General features: G+C 40.8%; 1 protein-coding gene across 2 annotated transcripts in view; it reads right to left on the bottom strand.

The window, feature by feature from the left end:
* Nucleotides 1-19207, bottom strand: part of abcc3 (ATP-binding cassette, sub-family C (CFTR/MRP), member 3) — a 51677-nt gene that overhangs the window by 28725 nt on the left and 3745 nt on the right. For both annotated transcript variants that reach the window (XM_054599397.1, XM_054599398.1), the window contains exons 2-6: nucleotides 7934-8110; nucleotides 6244-6369; nucleotides 5247-5384; nucleotides 890-1015; nucleotides 534-595 (exon numbers count right to left, since the gene is read on the bottom strand). In XM_054599397.1, the coding sequence (XP_054455372.1) occupies nucleotides 534-595; nucleotides 890-1015; nucleotides 5247-5384; nucleotides 6244-6369; nucleotides 7934-8110 (629 nt within the window). The remainder of the gene's footprint in view (nucleotides 1-533; nucleotides 596-889; nucleotides 1016-5246; nucleotides 5385-6243; nucleotides 6370-7933; nucleotides 8111-19207) is intronic.

The raw sequence follows: 19207 nt of genomic DNA, 5'->3' as shown, positions 1-19207 counted from the left end.
CAAGGTCTGTGTCTAAAAACACACAATATTTTAATGTTTTGTTCTAGAACTTAAAATATGTCAGTAAATACTCCACACTTGAATTTTTGAAGCTTTTACTTGTCTTTAAAATAGGCGGTTGCTAACAAGTGGCTAAATGAGAATACTAAAAATCATCACACCAAACACTTGTTCGCCCCTTGTCTTTGTGATTTGAAGTAAAGCGACCATGTTGTAGTTTTTGTTTTGGCCTAACGTTATCTTTTCACTTCTGGCAATAGCCTTTACACTTCTAAAAATCGTAAAAGTGGTGTTTAGGGGTACATGATTGGCTGAAAGGTAAGGGGCCGGTGACTTTCATAACTGTGACATAAAATAACTTGACTTTATGAAAAGTTACATTTAAAAAGCGTATTTTGAAAAAGAAAATCTTTTACTCATTTTATACACATGTTTTTAATCTATTATTGAACTTACTTTGTATTTACTCATTACTAAAGCAAGTGTGGGTCTATAGATGATGCAGTGGGTGACAAAGGGCAATGTGAACCTACCTTGTAAACCACCAGAACGTCAGGGTGGAGAGAAATCCTGCTGTGGTTTCAGGGCAGGGATTCTGATAAAATGGGAAAATGTCCAGACAAATAGGCCAGAGAGGTTAAACAAGGATAAGGACGACATACTTCTGGGAGCAGCCAGTAACAAGCGTGTTCTCTGTGTGCGTGAATGGTATGTGACCTGCTTGAACAAGCATGGAGCGGCCCTGAAGCACACACTCAAGACTCTCACCCACTCAGGACACTGAATACACAGTGTCGGCAGGAATAAAATATGTTCTCACATAAAACATACTGACACACACATGCTTGATGGATGTTGAGCGGACACCGCGGCAGTACGCATAACTCACAGGGTCTGTGACAACATTGGAGAAGAGAGGTGGTTTCTCATTAAAGCAGCAGAGGATCAGCTCACACACCACCAGGCCGAAGTAGAAGTAGAACGTGGTGAATCGAAGCTTGTCCGTCACTTCGTTCTGCAATGTAAAACAAAGACACGCGCATACACACACAAGGAGGTGAGTTAAGACATACAGTTGTAATTAATTAGAGTCTCTTTAAATATAGTCTTTTTGAAAGTGAAGGGAAGATCAACATACAAAAGACATTCAGACTGAAAAATAGTCATGGCAGCAAAAATAGATTTCTAATGCTGCGTCCGAAATCACATACTATGCGCAACATACTTAATATGTGTGCATGTTCAACATACTTTAGTGTGAATAAACAATAGTATTTATCTTTTCAGACGCACTGAGAGCCTCCTTGCTGGTTGAAGAAGCGTAACCATGGGCACTTGTGCCAATCTTATGCGACCAAATGGTAAATCTGTGAGAATTATAAAGTCTGAACTAATCTGAAAAATACATTTGACCTAGTAAAGTGTATTCTTCTACTTATACTGAAGCGTTATTGACGTTACAGACCTGCCCGCCATCGTCTGTTATGAATGTTGTCTTTCAAACCGTATCGGATTGTGGTATATTTATGCTGTGTGTTTGCATACTGTAATATTTCATTTTGCATACTATATCCATCATATTAAGGTGTCAGACATATACAAACATTTGTTGTTCTGTTTTAGTCATTCTGTATCAAATATGGAAGCAGTCTCTCTTACATAACCCACAGGTTTCTGAAGAGCCAAAATGAAGCTCAAAGTGGGGCGGCTCCAACTACTGCCATCTTGGCAGTGACGACACAACATTATCCAAAATGGGTAGCGAGATGGGACGTAGATTGAGCTGAGGTGGACCAAATAAAGCCTGGTCACAGAAACATGCTAATTTAGCCTGAAGCTACCTAGCTAGCTAAGGCTATCAAGCTAGTAAGAAGCTAGTCAATATGCTACTCTGTGTTGCTAGCCGTCTATGTTAAGTGTTGTTGCTCCGGGTTGCCAATTGGTCTTTGTGCTAACATATAAACAAAACAAATAAAATAATGCTAACGTAATTTCACTAACCAAAATAACTGGAGCACAGACTTCTTTCATCAATTGATAAATGTTTTCGTCACATGGATTCATACAAGGTAACGTTATGACTCCAGTGAAATGCAATCCCATCAGATCCTTCAATTAGTGCATTAACATTAACGTTATTCACCACGTAGCACACGACTCCTCATTTGTTCTTTCCACAGTCCTTTATTCTGTCAGATCAGTATATAGAGAAAATGTCGTTGTTGAATGGCGCTGTCCGGTATTCCAGGATTTAGCCAAGTTTCACTGACATTACAGTTCCTTCTATCCCGTTGAAAACTGTTGCGGGTACTGAGGTCATCGAGCGCCGCCCGGCATCTAACGGCCTCCCATTGGACGGCAGGATGCCCAGCGTACAACCAACCGCACACAAATTTTATAGCAATCAATCCAATAATCCTCAATATATTTCAATCAAAACCACAAAGCCATGTCAAGGTCATTCCCAATGGAAGTCTGTACAAAATATCATGGCAATCCATTCAATAGTTGTTAGACAGAAAATTTTGAACTGACGATTGCGGTAGATGAAAATTCAGAGGATCTACTTTATTGATCATCCTGTGGCAATTAAGTATGAGTTTCTGTACCAATGACTACAAATATAGCAGATTTTAAGAGCAAAAACACAGCTTGCAGTGTAACATGGAGTGTGAGTTATGTTTCTCAGTCAGTACGCCTCTACTGCGGGAATGAGTCTATTCCAAACGTCTTAATCAAACTATATTACTCAATGCATTAACAACATTAACACACACACACACACACAGAGGGAAGCCACACACTTTTTCCTCACAAACATCTAAATTAGCTGAACACGATTATCAATAGAGGCTCAAATATCACTTTACTTTTTCTGAATCATACTTGCTCATGGGCTAATTTTCTGGAGCAACGTGATTAGAGCAGCACAGTTCTGCTGTAGCCTGGGCTGACCTCAACACATGGCTGCTTGTTTAACCGCCTGCTCGAGGCTCTGCCTACACGTCTTGCTGTCTGCTGCATGACTGTCCTGAGTTGGTCTTCCTTTATTACTATGGCAGCAACAAGAAGTCATCGAGAAGAGTTTTAAATACGACTTCTCATTTACATTTTTGGGGCATAACAAAGGAAGTTTACATTTTTTAAAGGGAAATGCCAAATGCCATCCATCATGTGGCACAAAAGGACTGCAAAACAAAAGCAACTAATCTCTGTGACAGCAGTTGGACAAAAATGTTTGCACTCCGCCACACCTGCAGGCTGGATAGGTTTCTGATATAAGAAGTCTTGCCCACACATGGACAGTGTACAGCTCGATGGACAAAGATCTTACAGCCATCTGAAGTTTAAGCCTTACTGTGTGGTGCTATCTTGATGACTAGCATTTCTCATACATCTGGTCTTGTGGATATTTATTCACCACTTTTGATATATCGCTTTTTTTACATGCTCTTGCTCTCACTATGTTGAGGTCAACAATTTATGTGGGTTTTAGCCATAAATCAGATTATCATCAACACATAGAAACATGAATATGAACAAACGTAAACATGTTAATCAAGAGTGAGCAGCATTACTCTAATAATGACCACAATCCAGTTATTAGGCGATGTTAACTCAGCCGCTAGCATTTTCTCAATAAAGATGAGCAAGTATGGTAATAACAGCAAAGACCCAACTGAATTGTGCTGTCAAGATGTAACAAACAATGTTGAAACAAGCTGTTTTCACCCATAATCAGGACATTGTAACTATATATGAGAGCACTACGCGAGAAGGCTGCCATCCTTATGAAAACATCCACATCTGAGTTCAAATCATTCACCCGACCAACCTTCCACCAATCCTGTTTATTAGCAATAAAGTTTCACAAATTCTGCAAAGAAAGGCAACAAGTACTTAAGGAGTAAGGAGGCTCATCGCGGAATGCAGATGTGGAAATGAATCAATTGAACCACCTTTAATAACAGACTGCCAATGGCTGTCAGCCAGAGGTCATTTAGCAAGCGGATAAGAGGACACTTCACCATTTCCAAATTACTCTCTCACACATTTTTGGCACACAATTTCCATTGTCCCATTGGTTAAGTTACCTAAGCCTAAACTGGCTACACTGTAACCCCAAAAAATACAGACCGTTGTCAGTGTGTTTCTGGCAAGTACAATATTCACTCTTCTTTTAGTCCTGCTTTTACCTAATTCCTAAGTAAAAATATCTGTTTCTTTACCTGCTAAGTGTTCCACTATATTCACCAGCTATGTTACAAATTTCTTCCCTGTGGTGCTGGTGTACAGCAGGTTTCAAGCCTTTTCACTTAAAACAGTTGGAAACAACGCTGATGAGAGTAGTGACACTGATCCAGAACCGTATAGTTGTGGGCTGTAACATTTAAAAAAATGAGCTGAAATAAGCTACAACAGCTTTGGGGCCCATCACTGCAAGTGAACCCTTTAACATACAAGTAGTAGTAGTAGGATCCATTGATGAGATAAAACAATATTGATTATGGCAGCTGAAAGTTAACCTTTTCTTTCTCATTAACAACACATTTCTTTAGGCTCATATCAGAAATGTTTAATAGGTCACTGATTAAAAGTCTTGTAGTTCTAGTAGATTAGAGCTTTACAGTTCGGGAGCCAGAATTCCCAACACCGAGCCAAGTTATCAACTGGGTCAGAGGTATTAAGCGACAACTCCAATCAACCCCCATGGAAATGTTAATATTGTGTTTTTTGGTTGCTTCTGATCTATATTTTACATTTTCTTCCCCATTCTTCCCTGTTGGCTGCTGCTGCTGTGCATATCTTCTCCAGCCCTACATTATACACTATCTTGTCGCCTGTAGGGGGTTTGTTTTTCAGCGTGCTGCAGCTCAGTTGGTGAGCTGCGAAGCACTAGAGGTGAGATAAGTATGCTACTTCAGCAAAACAACAGGCCTACTATTCCCTCTCAGCTTAGCGGTACCCTGGGCTGACCCAAAACATCCACTCACTGTAAGCTTCATACCAACTCCTGAGAGGACAACAAGAGGGGGGAGGAGACAGAGCTGACTGATGAAGTGGTCTTTAAAACGTCAAGAACACTGAGGAGTACAAGTGAAAGAAAAGTGGAAAGAATAACAAGATGATAACACAAAGTACAAGTAGTTAAAGAGTAGAGGTGAAGGGGGACATGGAGGGGGGAAGATGAAAGGGTGATGGCAGACAGGTAAAAAGGCAATTGAGGTTCCACGGCGCGTTCTCACCTGGCTGGAGGCCTGTAGGATCTTGGAGCGAAAAGGCACGACAGCACACAGCACAGACAGGAACCAGAAGATGAAGAGGACCCCTGAGGACTGGACCCCGCGTAACCTCTCAAACTGGATCAGAAACGTGGCCAACAGCTGAGAGAGGAGGGAGGGAGAGGAAAAAGGAATGGGTGGCCAGAGGGAGAGAGACTGAGTTAGATTAGCCAGGACAGAATCACTGAGGTCATGTAAGGTAAACCGCGGTCTGACTGGGTCAGGGTTTCCTGCTGACTGCAGCTCCCCCGTCCAACGCTGGGTTGGATAGGCTGTTTTTACTTCAACACGATAAGCCCTCAGGACCACTATAGACAAGCTCTAACCAAGTATAGAAAAACATAAAAGCAACACCACCTGCCTGGCATGTTCTTACATGGGCAGAGAACTCTGCAGGCAAAAAATAAACATAACTCTACGGTTATGTCTCTTGGCCAATTTTGACAGACCTTTTACGCTTATGTAGTTTGCTATCTACACATAAGATGCTTGCAGCAGGAAAAAAAAAATCATAGAAATGGTGGGTGGTGGCGAGACAGCTCCAGAAAGATCAAGGAAGAGCCCTTTGTAAAGTTTAGGTGGCAGTGACATTCCGTATGCGCTATTCAATTGATGTCCTATATCAAAATGGTATGTATGACATTTTTTGGGCACAATAACTGCTCAAACGGTAAACTATGACGTTTAATGTAGTACATACTGTATAGAACTAGCTATTGTGAAGACTATAGGGACATTTGTATGCAAACATTATTGGTATAGTTTCAAAGGTTTCCAAGCCACGACTTACTCAAAAATATTCTGAAAAAGGTAAGAAATATTTAACATACAACCCTAAACATTTTCGTTTGAGTTAAAGACAGTTGACAGAGGGCAACAAGAGCTATAAAGAGCATTCGATTAAAAAAAAAAAAAAAAAAAAAAAAAGGAGGAAACTGTTTTTGGATGGACATATCCTCACCATGGTCATGCCCAGAACCAGCGGGGTAACGAAGTAGATGGGCGGCTGGGTGTGACCCTGCCGAAGCTCGTGGAATGTGTAGAAGAGATCGGTCCAACACACAATCCACAACAACAAGCCGAACACCTGAGAGCAGACGGAAAGAGAGGGTAGAAGATAAGAAGAAAAAACAGACAGCAAACAATGTAAAAACAGAGGGAAGTAAGTGAGATGATTAACTGGCCAGCAGTCTATCCAAACATTGGAGGGGGGGATGGGGGGTTGGCGTTTTCTTGTGCTCATTGTTCAGAAGTCAGTAATAACCATTTGCCTTTAAAGTCAAATCTAACAATGAAGCAAGGAATCTCTGTGTGTGTCCTTCGCATATCTCAAGAATGCTTCATCCGACCTACTTCACAAGAGACAGGTGGATTGTTGAGGACTGGGATTCTTGCTGTGTCTAAGTTGGTGCAATTTGGACACACAACACATTCAACATAAATAAACTTTGAATAAAAAAGCAAGCAGCGATTCTGTTCAGCAGCGGGGCGGAGTATTGGGCCTGTGTCTCATTGACTTTGGCCGCTGGATATACTAACATTGTAACCAGGCAGCACCCTCTGGTTGTGCCTAGTGAAGCCAATGCGAAAATCTCTACTGAAGTCTGATTGTATAGACGTCTATGAGAAAATGACTCTATTTCTCACTTGATGTATTACCTCAGTAAACATTGTTAACATGAGTTTATGGTCACAATCTCTAGTTTCAAGTCTTCTTTAATACATCATGATGTTCATTCAGTAAATTATGGTCCATTTAGACCATAAAGCAGGGTATTCTTGAGGGAGGGCTAACTGTGATTGACAGGTCGCTGCCAGAGCCATATACGGCGTCACTAGGTCACTCTTCCGCATTCCAAATATGGTAACTTCAGTTCATCGTTTGCAAAAAAGCCAAGATGGCGACGGCAGAGATTGCCGAACTCAAGGCTTCAAAACGGCAGTCCATGAACCAATGGCTGACATCAAGATGACTATGTCCACTTCTTATGTACAGTCTATGGTGCCAATCTAAACTTCACTTACCTTGAGTCAACCACTGACTGTATAAATATGGATGTAGTCTCTGTGATGTCACAAATAGGTTTCTGAGGAGAAACCTTTCTCTGGACGTCGCCATCTTGGCAGCTCCGACGCAGCCTGACTTTCAGCTTATCTAGAAATTGGCAAAGGGGTGGGTCGTCCGTTGAGCGGAGGTCGGCCCGCACAGCCGACTCAGCAGAGGGTACAGCTAGTGGCGAGCGACCCTGGGACGGCATCCATCTGTCATTTTTTTAATAACTTAAAAAATCGCTGACCGTATATAACCAGCACTTTGTAGGCTTGTTGAAAAAGGAGAAAGAATCGCTTGCATCAACGTTTGTAGACTACAGGGCTATGACGTGCTCAAGTCAGTGGTCTTAATTTCACCACTGCGCCAACCTGGAAGTTTAATGCGAGAGGCTGTTTTTAAAATCTTTTTTTGAACTATAAATCATGCATAGCTGCAGCATCGTTATAATTTCAAGTGAGGAGAATTCCAATCTCAATTCAACTTTAAAGCAAAACTTAAAGTCAAATTCGTGACACAGGTGGACGCCTCGAGTGACCGATATCAACCTCATGTATCGGAGGAACCCTGCTTTGGTATACACAACAAAGTCCCCTCTCACCGTTTTGAATCTGTTCATGATGGACATCATGATGTAGCCTCTGTTGTTCCTCTTGAGATAGAACAGGTAGATGGGGGAGACGGCCCAAAGGTAGACGCACGGCAGCCATGACAGGACAGAGAGCTGGAAACACTCTGGGAGGTCGGGCAGATCTGTGTGGAGCGTCTGATTGGCTTCCTGCAGAGACACACAACATGGGGAGAACGCACTTTAGCCTACATGCTATCTGAACCTTCCCACTGACCAGCAGAGATCATGACTCAGACACGTACTTTAAACATTGCACACACGCATCACCGCTCCTCCGACATCCACAAACACAAATTCATCAGTCCAGATGTTTTCCTTGAAGTGAAATCTGTAAACACGTTGACAGTATTTACCCGTCTCTATAGTAAGGGGGAGGCAAACATGTTGGAAATCCAGTTCTTCACGTTTGCAAGATCTCAATAACTTGAAAAATTCCGACACAACCGTCTTTACATGCAACCTCAAAGAAGCAAGTTAAAAAAGACGAAATTCCCAGTTAAAAAAAACTAAACTAAACTCAGATTCGGAGGCTGCAGCTAGTGGCCCTGTTTGGATAAAAAAAAATACCAAACATAAAATTCCATCCCACTTTTTAATGAATGGAGGCGAATGAATGAGAACATGTGACTCACTGAAGTGCATACAGAGCTTCACAGCTGTGATACTGTTTTTATCTTCCTAAATTAATCAGATAAGAGACTTATTGCAGCTATTCACCAGGTATAATAAGGCTACTAACTGTCATTCTGTGGACAAAAGCGGTTATTTCTGCACCAGATTCCCCTTAGAAAACCTTTGATTTTACTGCAGCAGAGTCTGACAGTCTGCCCCGCACAGTCCACAGTGCCTCCCTTCACTAAGGCGGGCCCGGCATTATGGCCTGGGTCTCCAGCAGCGTGGGGGTGTTGCTGTTGGCTTCCAGCACAGCAGAGAGGGAAAGCTCTACCCCTAGTCGGGGGAGGAGGCGCTGCTGCTGGGGCGCGGCGCAGGTCAAGGGCAGCAGTTAACAGCATTGTGGCACGCCGGTTGCTGCTGGAGGCCCCGCATCACGCACAGGTCTGTCTGTGATTGGCCCAGGAGGAATAACAACCACATGCGTGGCCTAACTTCAGCACTGTCATCAATCTCGGTCACTTCTGCTGCTTCCACACTCTTTCAAATAGAACCAAAAGCATGCAGGGATGGCCATGGGTTCATTAAGGTAAAAAAAACTCATGCAAGACGAGGCTACGTGTGAGGATATGTTCATGTTAAAATGTTCCAGGGCATTGTCTGCAAACGCTATGATTCATTTATTTTGCTGCAGAAAGACAATGACTGAGTGATCCAGAGGACATCCGGAGGAGAAAGGTAAAGTAAACATGGATCGTAGTGACACAGCGGTTCTCGTTCTCCACAGGACAAACACAGTCGTGGGCCCACCCACAGATGGGTTAGACAAACACAGCTGCTAGATGCACCGCAACACCCACCTGTATGAATCACACGTGTAAAGCATAGTGTGTGTGAAAGTGTTGAGGTGGTAAGGAGGTGAAGGGTAATTGCTCTTGCTGGTGTGTGTGTGTGTGTGTGTGTGTGTGTGTGTGTGTAGCGCGTGGTGGAGGGCAGCGTGTTAAACTGGTGGTTTCATTGCTCTTCTTGTCAGGAAAGATTTAATTGAGCATGAGCAAAAAGCTGTGTTAGTTTATTTTCCTTTTGACCCAAACTTGAGATCTTTGAATTCACAGTCTTTTAAAAAAATATTCTACATATCCATATGACCATATATTTATTAGTTGAAGTCCAGCATACAAATTGGTAGCCTGAAAAGCATCCAAAGTATTCTTTTTGTAAGTGAAAAAATGTAAAATGATGTATTGGATTTATTGTTTACAAGCACACATTGCAAACTTTTGATAGCTCCAGGTTTTCAAATGTGAGGTTTGCCTTATTTTACATTCCGGTGTTTTGTACACAACATTTAATAGGTTTCCTTGTGCTCTAGGATACTCCGATGGGCTTTTTTCACTGTTTTCTGTCGTTAAGAGACTAAACAAATAACCTACTAATCCTGTTTAAATTGTTATTAACACCTGACTGAAGCCAAACATGACATACTCATGCTCCTTTTGCCTCTGCTTTATATTAGTTGGAAGTAATGCAGTGTTTCCTTGCAAATGTGCTTAACAAAATATATGTGCCTTCTTTTTTTTTCTCCTTCCCTCGTGCCAGCCTGAGCAGCAGGAGGGCAGCCAGGTTCATACTGTGTGTACCACAAGGGTTCATACACATTTTATTTTACTAATTAATTACCATGACTTTTCCACATCTTTGATGCAAATTTTCATGACACACACTCTCTGAAACGTCTGTGTAGATGGTAAATTAGAATAAAAATCCAAGTCAAAATTTACTTCAGTGTAACTGTCGGGGAATAGGACCTGAAAAAAACTGGATTGTGTCTTCAGATGCATGGGCAGGATTATTTTTGCCCACAAAATGGTTATGAAAAAGCCGATGATGGGGTTGACAGTTGATTTGCGCCGAAGAAGCCGCAGCAGCCTGGATGTAGCTTCTTTAGCATAGCATAGCTAGCGCTGCCTCTCCTGTTTTACTACAAAGTCCACATTTCGTTTAACAAATAGAGATTTTTTTCAGTTGATCTTAACCAAATCACATGTACTTTAAAATGACAGTATTTGTAAGGGTAAATGTCCAGGACTTCTGCAAAACCTTCTGGGTTTATTTATTTTTTCCAGGCCTAAAAATTGCTATTCTTTTAAAGTCCATGACTTTTCCAGGTTTTTTATGACTGGATACCAACCCTGTACCAAACACATCCCTATCTCACTCCACATGGAAAAGTAAATGTCAAATTTAAAAGCATTCAGATATCTCCCCTGCACACTGGAGGAAAAGGCAGCGAACAAATATGTTTAATAACCGACCGGACCAGACGTGTGAGTTTTTCTTTCACACACACGTCACATTATTTCTTACTTGTGTGACAAAGGTCACTGAATGTACACGAGATGTTGTTTGATTAGTTTTTTGCCTTACAAATGGACCGCTCAAGTGAGCAAATACGACAACGGGGAAACTCTTTCAACATTTGCCAGCGGATATTAACACTCTTCTGAAAGTGAAAACGGGAGATTGTTTCCATGGATGAGAGGAGATAATAAAGGCTGTGATTTCTGAGCTCCTTTGGTTACTATGAAAGAATGTGCTCACTCCCTTTCCAAAAGGATTCACCTGATACAGAGTCTGATTTCTAAAAGAAATGATTACGACTTTGTAACTGCATGTAAGAACTTGACAAAAGTTAATGATTAATTTCAATTTGCATAATTATTGGCAACGAAATACATTGAACTCGAAAGTATTAATAGTCAAGAGCTCATTGTGAGGAGCGTATCAAATAAAAGCTATTAAAAGGGCAACTGGCTGTTTTACAAAAGGCATTAGAAATGACCATCATTCATAACAAAACAGACTTTTACTGATAATAATCATGAAAAACACAGTCTTACTTAATGCATAATGGCTGACCTTCATTCCATTTCACACACTTTCAGGCAGTTATCACTACACTTGAAACCTGAAACCCGAAACTTCAACAAAAGGTGAGATTAAAAAAAAAAGGGTGAGGCGCTTTGTAATAACAGCCAGCCGGCTGAGGCAGGAGGCCTGTTTATGACCTTACAATAAAAGAACAGGCAGTCTGAAACAAATCCACTACAAGATGAAGCAGAGTGCTAACCGCCGGGTCCTGGCCTTCACCACCCTCGTGAGTTTCATCACTCGTGGGATTGTTGCATAGCACCTCGTTATTACCAAAGGATGGTTTCAGAGCCACGGGGATATACCGCCAACACAAGGTTACATCAGTTTATGGAAATAGTCCCGATGAGCATGAACAGAGTGGATGTTAATAGGAGCGAGGCTTTTGAAATAGTGTAACATGCAATCAGCAATCGTTGTTAGATTCACATCAATCAATCCATAACGTCCAAAACTGAAGAAAGAATGCTTTAAAAGTTTTTCCCTGTAATAGAAAACATCCGTGACTGAATAAGCAACAATAAATGTTAAATTTAAAAAGGGGAACTCTAGAAATGTTAGTGTTGCAATAAACAATTCACTGAACTCTACAATCTAATTATGACGCAATGGATCTCTGTTTGTCTGTAAGGGGTGTGAATCTTTTAGTGTCTCACCATTTGATTCAAAACATGTACAGATCAATAAATGTATTCTCGATTCACTACATCAGGGTGCTAATTTCATAACTGCTCCAGTCTGCTGTGCTCTAATAAAGGCAGCGCGGCAAATTACGGCATGAAAGCAGAGTAAAGTGTGTTTAAGATTATGGAGTTTTTCTATTTGATTTACTGAATGCAATAAAGTAAGCACTGAAAATGAATGTTAAACTTGTGCAAATAAACACAGTGTTGGGTATTTCTCAATACATAGTGACCTAAAGAATAATAAGATCAAGTTGGTGCCTGTTATATAAAAAAAAAAAACAATGCTTTGCTTTTTATTCCTCAGACACTTGCCACTGAACAGGAGCGATGCAGCACCGAGCGCCGTTTGGACCTGAACTTTTAGTCGGACGCCCAGTTTCTATTTATTCCCCCGCCGCTCGATTTGCAGGCGCCACAAGACACATGACGTGATTCTCTGAACGATGAATAATTACCGCACCTGCTTCACAGTAAAAGCATTCCTTGGGCTGAGTGACGGAAAGCTTTTAATGTGAAGAAGAAGGAAGTTGACATGAGCAGTAGCACATGAACAGCTGTGAAACAGATTTACTGAAGCAGACCGACAGTGAGCTTGAAAACTGTAAGAAGAGGAACAACCCTCCAAACCACAACACCCTTGTGTTAGAAACACCCTGACAGATTGTGCTTTCTGTGGAGTCGTCTGCTCGACCAAAGTCGATCTAATGCAAAGCCAAAGCCTTATGATGAGGAGCTTCACAGATGGCCCATGATAAAAAACATGACCTTATTTTGGAAAATATTTGCTTTCAAGCCGCGACTTGGATGAGAAGATCGATAAATCTCTCCCATCTGTATGCAAAAGCTAAGCTAACCGCTAGCAGTCAGTCAGCTTAGCTTAGCATAAAAACTGGAAAGCAGGTAGCCTGGTTGTCGTTTTTACTTAAAACATAACGTGTTCATTTGTGTGCTTAATAGGTGCTGATAGGATTTCGTTACCTTTTATTTTTTCAGCTGACAACATTCAAACGTTACCGACAAACATTTCTTGTCTTTTTTACTCTCTGTTTCGTGATAGATCAAAAACATTTCATTATCAGGCCCCTGATAAAGCCAATGCTTGATTAAGCCAACGCCTGGCTACATTGATCCATCACAAAATTAAGAGAAAACTAATGGTAGGTTTCTCTGTCCGTTGAAATCAACCTGCAATAGTGCATTTGTCCAGACACAAATCAGCCAGAGTGACGCCAGATTTAGCAGACATTAAGCCTGAGGCTCTGGTGTAATATTATAACGTAACCTTATGGAGTTTTGGGGATATGTCATGCCATTAGTCAGAGCGGTTTTAAGTGAATCATTTCTTCACAACAGAAACTTCCTTCAGCTCCTTAAATTCTGTTTATTACATAATAAAGACTGAATTTAGAGAGCACTTTTCAATCAAAAGATGTAGCTCAATTGGGGGCAAATAGACATTTAAAAGACAGGGTGAAATACATTTATTGCAGGAAAAGCAGTTTGTTTGTTTGTTTGTTTGTTTTTTTAATACCTTTATTTTTCAAGATGTGAGGCACCATCGTGACATATAACCAGGGTTGATAGGAAAGGGAAAAAAAGTAAAAGCATTGTACAAGAAGAGAGTAAAGAAATGAAGTCTTGTTTTCTTAATAAAATACTGAAAAGAAAACATCTGATCAATAATCCATTAATCTAATTAATAGTCGACAGATTGATCGATTATCATAAGAGGCGTCAGTCGCAGCTCTAGTAGTCATAGTTACGGTTGTGATATCAATCATCTCATATAATGCTTGGCAAAAAAATGTATCCTCAAATGTTGATATCAATATTCTTTAATATCAGTGTGTTTATCCCATGCAATGATGCTGCATACGTAGTGCAAGCTTAACTAGGTAAGTGGGAAAAAGGTGGAACTAGTGTCACATTTTAATCACATGTACTTTTTTACTGTTGATCAGAGCACTGAAAACGGTTCGTTGGCTAACCAAGGGAGATCATTTCAAACAACAAGGTACATGGAAACTGCAACAGTGTTGTCACTGGAACTGACCCTTCGCTAGGCACCGCCCCGGCTGCTACTCAGTCAAGCTGTCAGAGCTACCATGGAGCCCACACTGTCACTAAATACACTCTCTGAATAAATATGATCCAATTTTTTGTGCAAAGGCGATTTCAAAAGAGAAGCAGACGGAGGGCTCTACAAGGTGCGTTCGAAGGATATATCCAGGATGTTAAACATGATGATCTCTTCCTCTGCTCGAAAGGTAAGAAGTAAAAGTCCCGCCGTGAACAGGCTGTGTGAGAGGGGCTCATGGTTAGCTCCAGATCCACAAAACTAGCCCAAAAGAAAAAAAGAGAAATCGGAAACGATTGCGCGAGAGTCTATGGAGCACTGCTGGATACTTTTTGTACCCTCGTCTGAGCTGGTCAACGCTACGCTGATTGGCCAGTCAGTGTTCCAGGGGGCGGGACTTAGCGAAGGGTCAGTTATGTTGTATCAATCTGAAATCAAAGTCAGTTCCAGTCAACCAACACACCTCTGAAGTAATGCAGGTGGTGTCTGGCTAACAGACTCGGGCTGCTTTCTAGTGAATTTAGAGGTTTAGAGAAAACAAATTTGCCGCAGGCCGTCCATCTGTTCTCTGTTACAGTGAAAAGCTGTCGGGTGAAGCCTGACGACAGTAAAGACTGCAGGAGGACAGGAACTGCTGCTGTTCGCTTACACTCCGACATGGAAAACATTAGTATTGTTATTCAAGGATCTGTGTTCCTCACAGCTGACGGGACACTACCGTATTCCTTGAATGCGGATTCCAGAACAGACATTCCTATTCGTGGTGGACAGAACGGTTATGCTTTAGAGGGAATTTGCTGTCTTACAAGGGAATGAAAACGAATAAAACTGTTGCAGAACACCCAGGAAGTGACTCAGACGGGAAGGATAATAAATCACAGGCCAGCCAGCAGTCAGATATGGATAACATGAAAGAGCTAGTAGGTTTTAGAGGCCTAACTCTACATATCTAAAATACCTTTTTGGAAAGCAGATTGCCACTTTGTAGTCATGTAGTTTACATACACTTTCTTTAACAACATTTAGTAATACGGTTGGGGGATTCCTTCACAATTCTCAATTCCTGTTTTTTTGGGGGGTTTTGCAGGGTTAGCAGTTTTCAGTTCAGGAAATAGACGCTCCATTTAGGGATTTGCTGTGAAAAATATCAATTGAAGAGAATTGAGGGTCCCATAAGTGCCAGTGTTTTTTAGGATACTTTTTATTGAATTGGGCAGATAAAAATCGTCTTGCTTTCTCGCTAGATTTGGCGACTTTTAAGTGACATATTTAGCGTCTTTTGGGGCAGAACTTAACTCATCTCTCTTGAAGAGGGTAGCCAACATTTCACAATGAATGTGCTCTCACAAGAGCTGGACTCACAAGAGGTGGACAAGAGACAATGAGTCCATTCAGAGCCTAGAATGCCAATTGGTAAAAAAAAAAGGTAGCAAAGAAAATGATCACGCGCGGTTCATTTATAAATAAAAGGAAAATTACAAGCTAACCACTGAACCCCATTCCCTTTTTTATTCACCACGCTGCAGTTCCAAATTCTACACAACGCATAACAAGCATAATAATGAGAAGGACAACTTGAACAATGATTATAGCTTATGATGAAGCTAGTTAGAGTCAGTTATTTTAAGCTAAATACATCTTTGGCAGTGTGTTAAGATTGACTCTGGCTTGCACTGAATGTTTACCAGATAACAGCCAGCAGTTGTGTTTTTTGTAGTTTAGTTAACTCTTTTGACGCAGCTTATAAAATGTAACAATTAGAAGGCTGCTAACAGCTTTGAATGTGCCTATGATTTTTTGGGACAATTGACCCTTTGCTAAGACCCTTTGCTAAGACCCCACCAGACCCTCCCTACCATGGAGCCCACACTGTCACTAACTGCACTCCATGAATTAACATTATAATTTCTTTGTAAAAAAAGAAAAAGCGATAGAGAGAAGCAGACAGAAAGGTCTACAATATGCTTTTGAAGGATATATTCAGGATGTCAAACTGTTCCAGCAGTGAAAAAAGATTAAAAAGATTAAGATAGAAGCTGAAGATCACAGTGTAAAAGTAAATCACCACATAACATGGTGATCGAAACAGAAGACAATTAAATGAACTAAGAACAGTGTCTCTTTAAAGCCTGGTAGGTCTTTTTTCACTGTTAGAATCATTAAGAAGCTACTGAAGCATGTGTTTGAATTCAGTCAAACACATGCTTCAGTAGCTAGCATAGCATCGTGGTACTAACGCTAGCTGCTAATGTTAGCTCCACAGGTTATTACGTAGAAACGTAGTGTTTCAGAAACATACATCTTCTTCAAACTTCTCTGGGTAACATGTATCACTATTACGCAACATCTAACTGTGATCAGCTCCAAATCCACAAAATCAGCCTGGAAATAAAGAAAGTTCTGGAAGTTGGTTTTAATTGGGACTAGATTACGGTTACAGTGGAAGGCAAATATTGGGATGCAATGATTGTGAGATATTTCTATTAGCAATGAAAGAAATTACAAATGACTCATCAAGCCAGAAGTTGATAAGAAAAGGCTTAATTCCCTGCTACATTACTGAAGTCAGATTGTTCATTCATAGAGCGTAAAACCTCACAAATGCACATAACTACTGGGAAGCATTGAACTTTCCCACCAAACGTAGACTCTACTCATCATCATGACTCGGACTACTTCAATCACTTCCTCTTTTTCACTTTCTATTCAGCCTCACCCTGCAGCGGCCAAACCCGGACTGATGAAGACATAAAATATGTCCAGACTCATGCAACATAGTTAACACTGCACTGTCCATCAACACAACGTTAACCCAAGCTGCCGCTGACAGGTTGAACTGTTGGTATTAACTGCTGCTGATAAATGGATCAGGGGTCATCCCGGGTCATGTCTGTGCTACATGCCACACATTTTGTCTTGTTCTGCTACGCCTTCTTGTAAAGACACTCCTTATAGCTTTTGTATTTGGAGCATCCAGTCAATTCATGTGTTTGTTTCTTCAATGAATGGCTGACTCAGCGTAATAGTTATTACATACTACTATGTTTGAACCACAAGTGCTTTAGAGAGTTTCTCGCCAAACTACCAGTGCTGAACAGGTCCTGGTAGTTTGTTTTTTTAATGAAACATTCTTTGGACTTGGGGAAAATATATCACCTAAAGGTCCATTAGAAGCTATTTGGGAGCTCTTGATTATATCTTATGATCTTATTATAGCAAAGAAAGTTTGCTCAGTTGTCATAAAACTGTGGATGTTTTGAAGTGGGGTCATATGAGCTACTTACATCCAAAGTCAGTGTATTACCTACAGGGGACGGCAGTTGGCATGTCCCCAATTTGTAGAAATGGACAGGAAGACCAACACAGGAGAAAATTACTGCTGTGCATGTGGAAGTCAGCAAAACATAAAAGAAAAGCTCATCTAAAATAATCATCATCAGTTTAAGTGCACGCTATATTTAGAATATTTATACCACTATACCTTGCTGTGAGACAGCTATACAGTATTTGTGTCCAACAGGAACTAAAGCAGTCATCTGCTCTCCCCAACTCCACCAGACTTTGTGTTATTGTGTGACTCGCAAAAGTCACACAATAACACAAACAAACTGAATTATCGTGGCAAAATTCAATCAAGGAGGTTTGATTGAATTTTTCTCTGCTGTTAGTAAGTAGTAGTTGTTGTGACGTTGTTACTTTAGAGATTGTACAGACCCAGTATTAGAGATGAGATGTTGCACCCTTTTAGTTTGGAGCATGTGGCTAATTCTTACACATTGCACCTTTAAGCAGAGATAGACAAGGTTTCCTCAAAATGCTCAGAGTTACAACAGTGAACAGTTCTTAGAAGGCTCTGTAGTGAGATCGTTTTCCGACCTGCTGTTTGCAAACGTCAAGAATGCTCTTTCAATATCAATATTTCGGACAATCATGACAGTCAGACACGGAGCAGGGGTCACACAACATGCAAATCAATTCCTGCATGCCAGTCACTTCCTTACCACAGAATCCAGCTACAACATGCTCCGAAATTTGCATGCATCCAGGCTACAGTCTACAGTTGTGGCTCTAATGAGTGAGACATTTACCAACCGTGTACACAAATGCATCAGCATCGCCAGTACGCACAATCTTTTAACCTTTTACATGAAACAATTACCAAAATTATACGCAGGTTTGTTATCATCATCAACACTCTCAGCGCTACCATGGTTTTGCGTTTTGCTGCTCGAGATACCGCAGTCTTGGAAAAAAAGGAGTGAGAAGAGGGGTTTTCAGTTGGTTGCAATCTGCATCCACGGCACTACATGCCATCAATTCCTACACACTGTCCCTTTAAAAAAAAAAAAATACAGCTTGGGACTTTAATGGGATTAATCTTGAAAATAATCGTCAGATCTAGCAATAACAAAAACAATCATTGGTTGCAGTCCTAATCTGTTAGCCTATTAGAAAGAGTTTAAAATTGAATAGGAACATATTATAATTTCATTGCACAAGAATCAACATTTACATTTTTTCTGTCTTATATTTGCAGCACAAAAAAAAATACAATCTGATACTACCACATAATACTTACACGCAGGAGGTTTTCTCTTCATCACACGGCCCCCGTGTGGTAAACACTGATTTACCACAGACACAGGGCTATACACAGACTTCCCCATATTAGTGCCACACTGACACAAAAGTCAAATTTGACGATTTTCAAGTTCATTTCGAGCGAGAGTGGCCTCAAATTTTGTATGCTTTTGGTGGAAAATTGAATAGATCTTGATCTTTGAAGGTGACACATGAATAAGAAACGCATCCATTGTATCAGTATGTTGGGGTTGTATATAACATATTTTACAAACAATGAGATAGCAAAACAAGCCCTTGGTCTGAAGCCTTCGTGTTTAAGCCGACTCGCACTGAACATGCATTTTTGAGTGCTGG

This window comes from Anoplopoma fimbria, chromosome 5 (genome assembly GCF_027596085.1).
Source record: "Anoplopoma fimbria isolate UVic2021 breed Golden Eagle Sablefish chromosome 5, Afim_UVic_2022, whole genome shotgun sequence".
NCBI classification, from domain to species: Eukaryota; Metazoa; Chordata; class Actinopteri; order Perciformes; family Anoplopomatidae; genus Anoplopoma; species Anoplopoma fimbria.
This window is presented reverse-complemented; position numbering and strand designations above follow the sequence as displayed.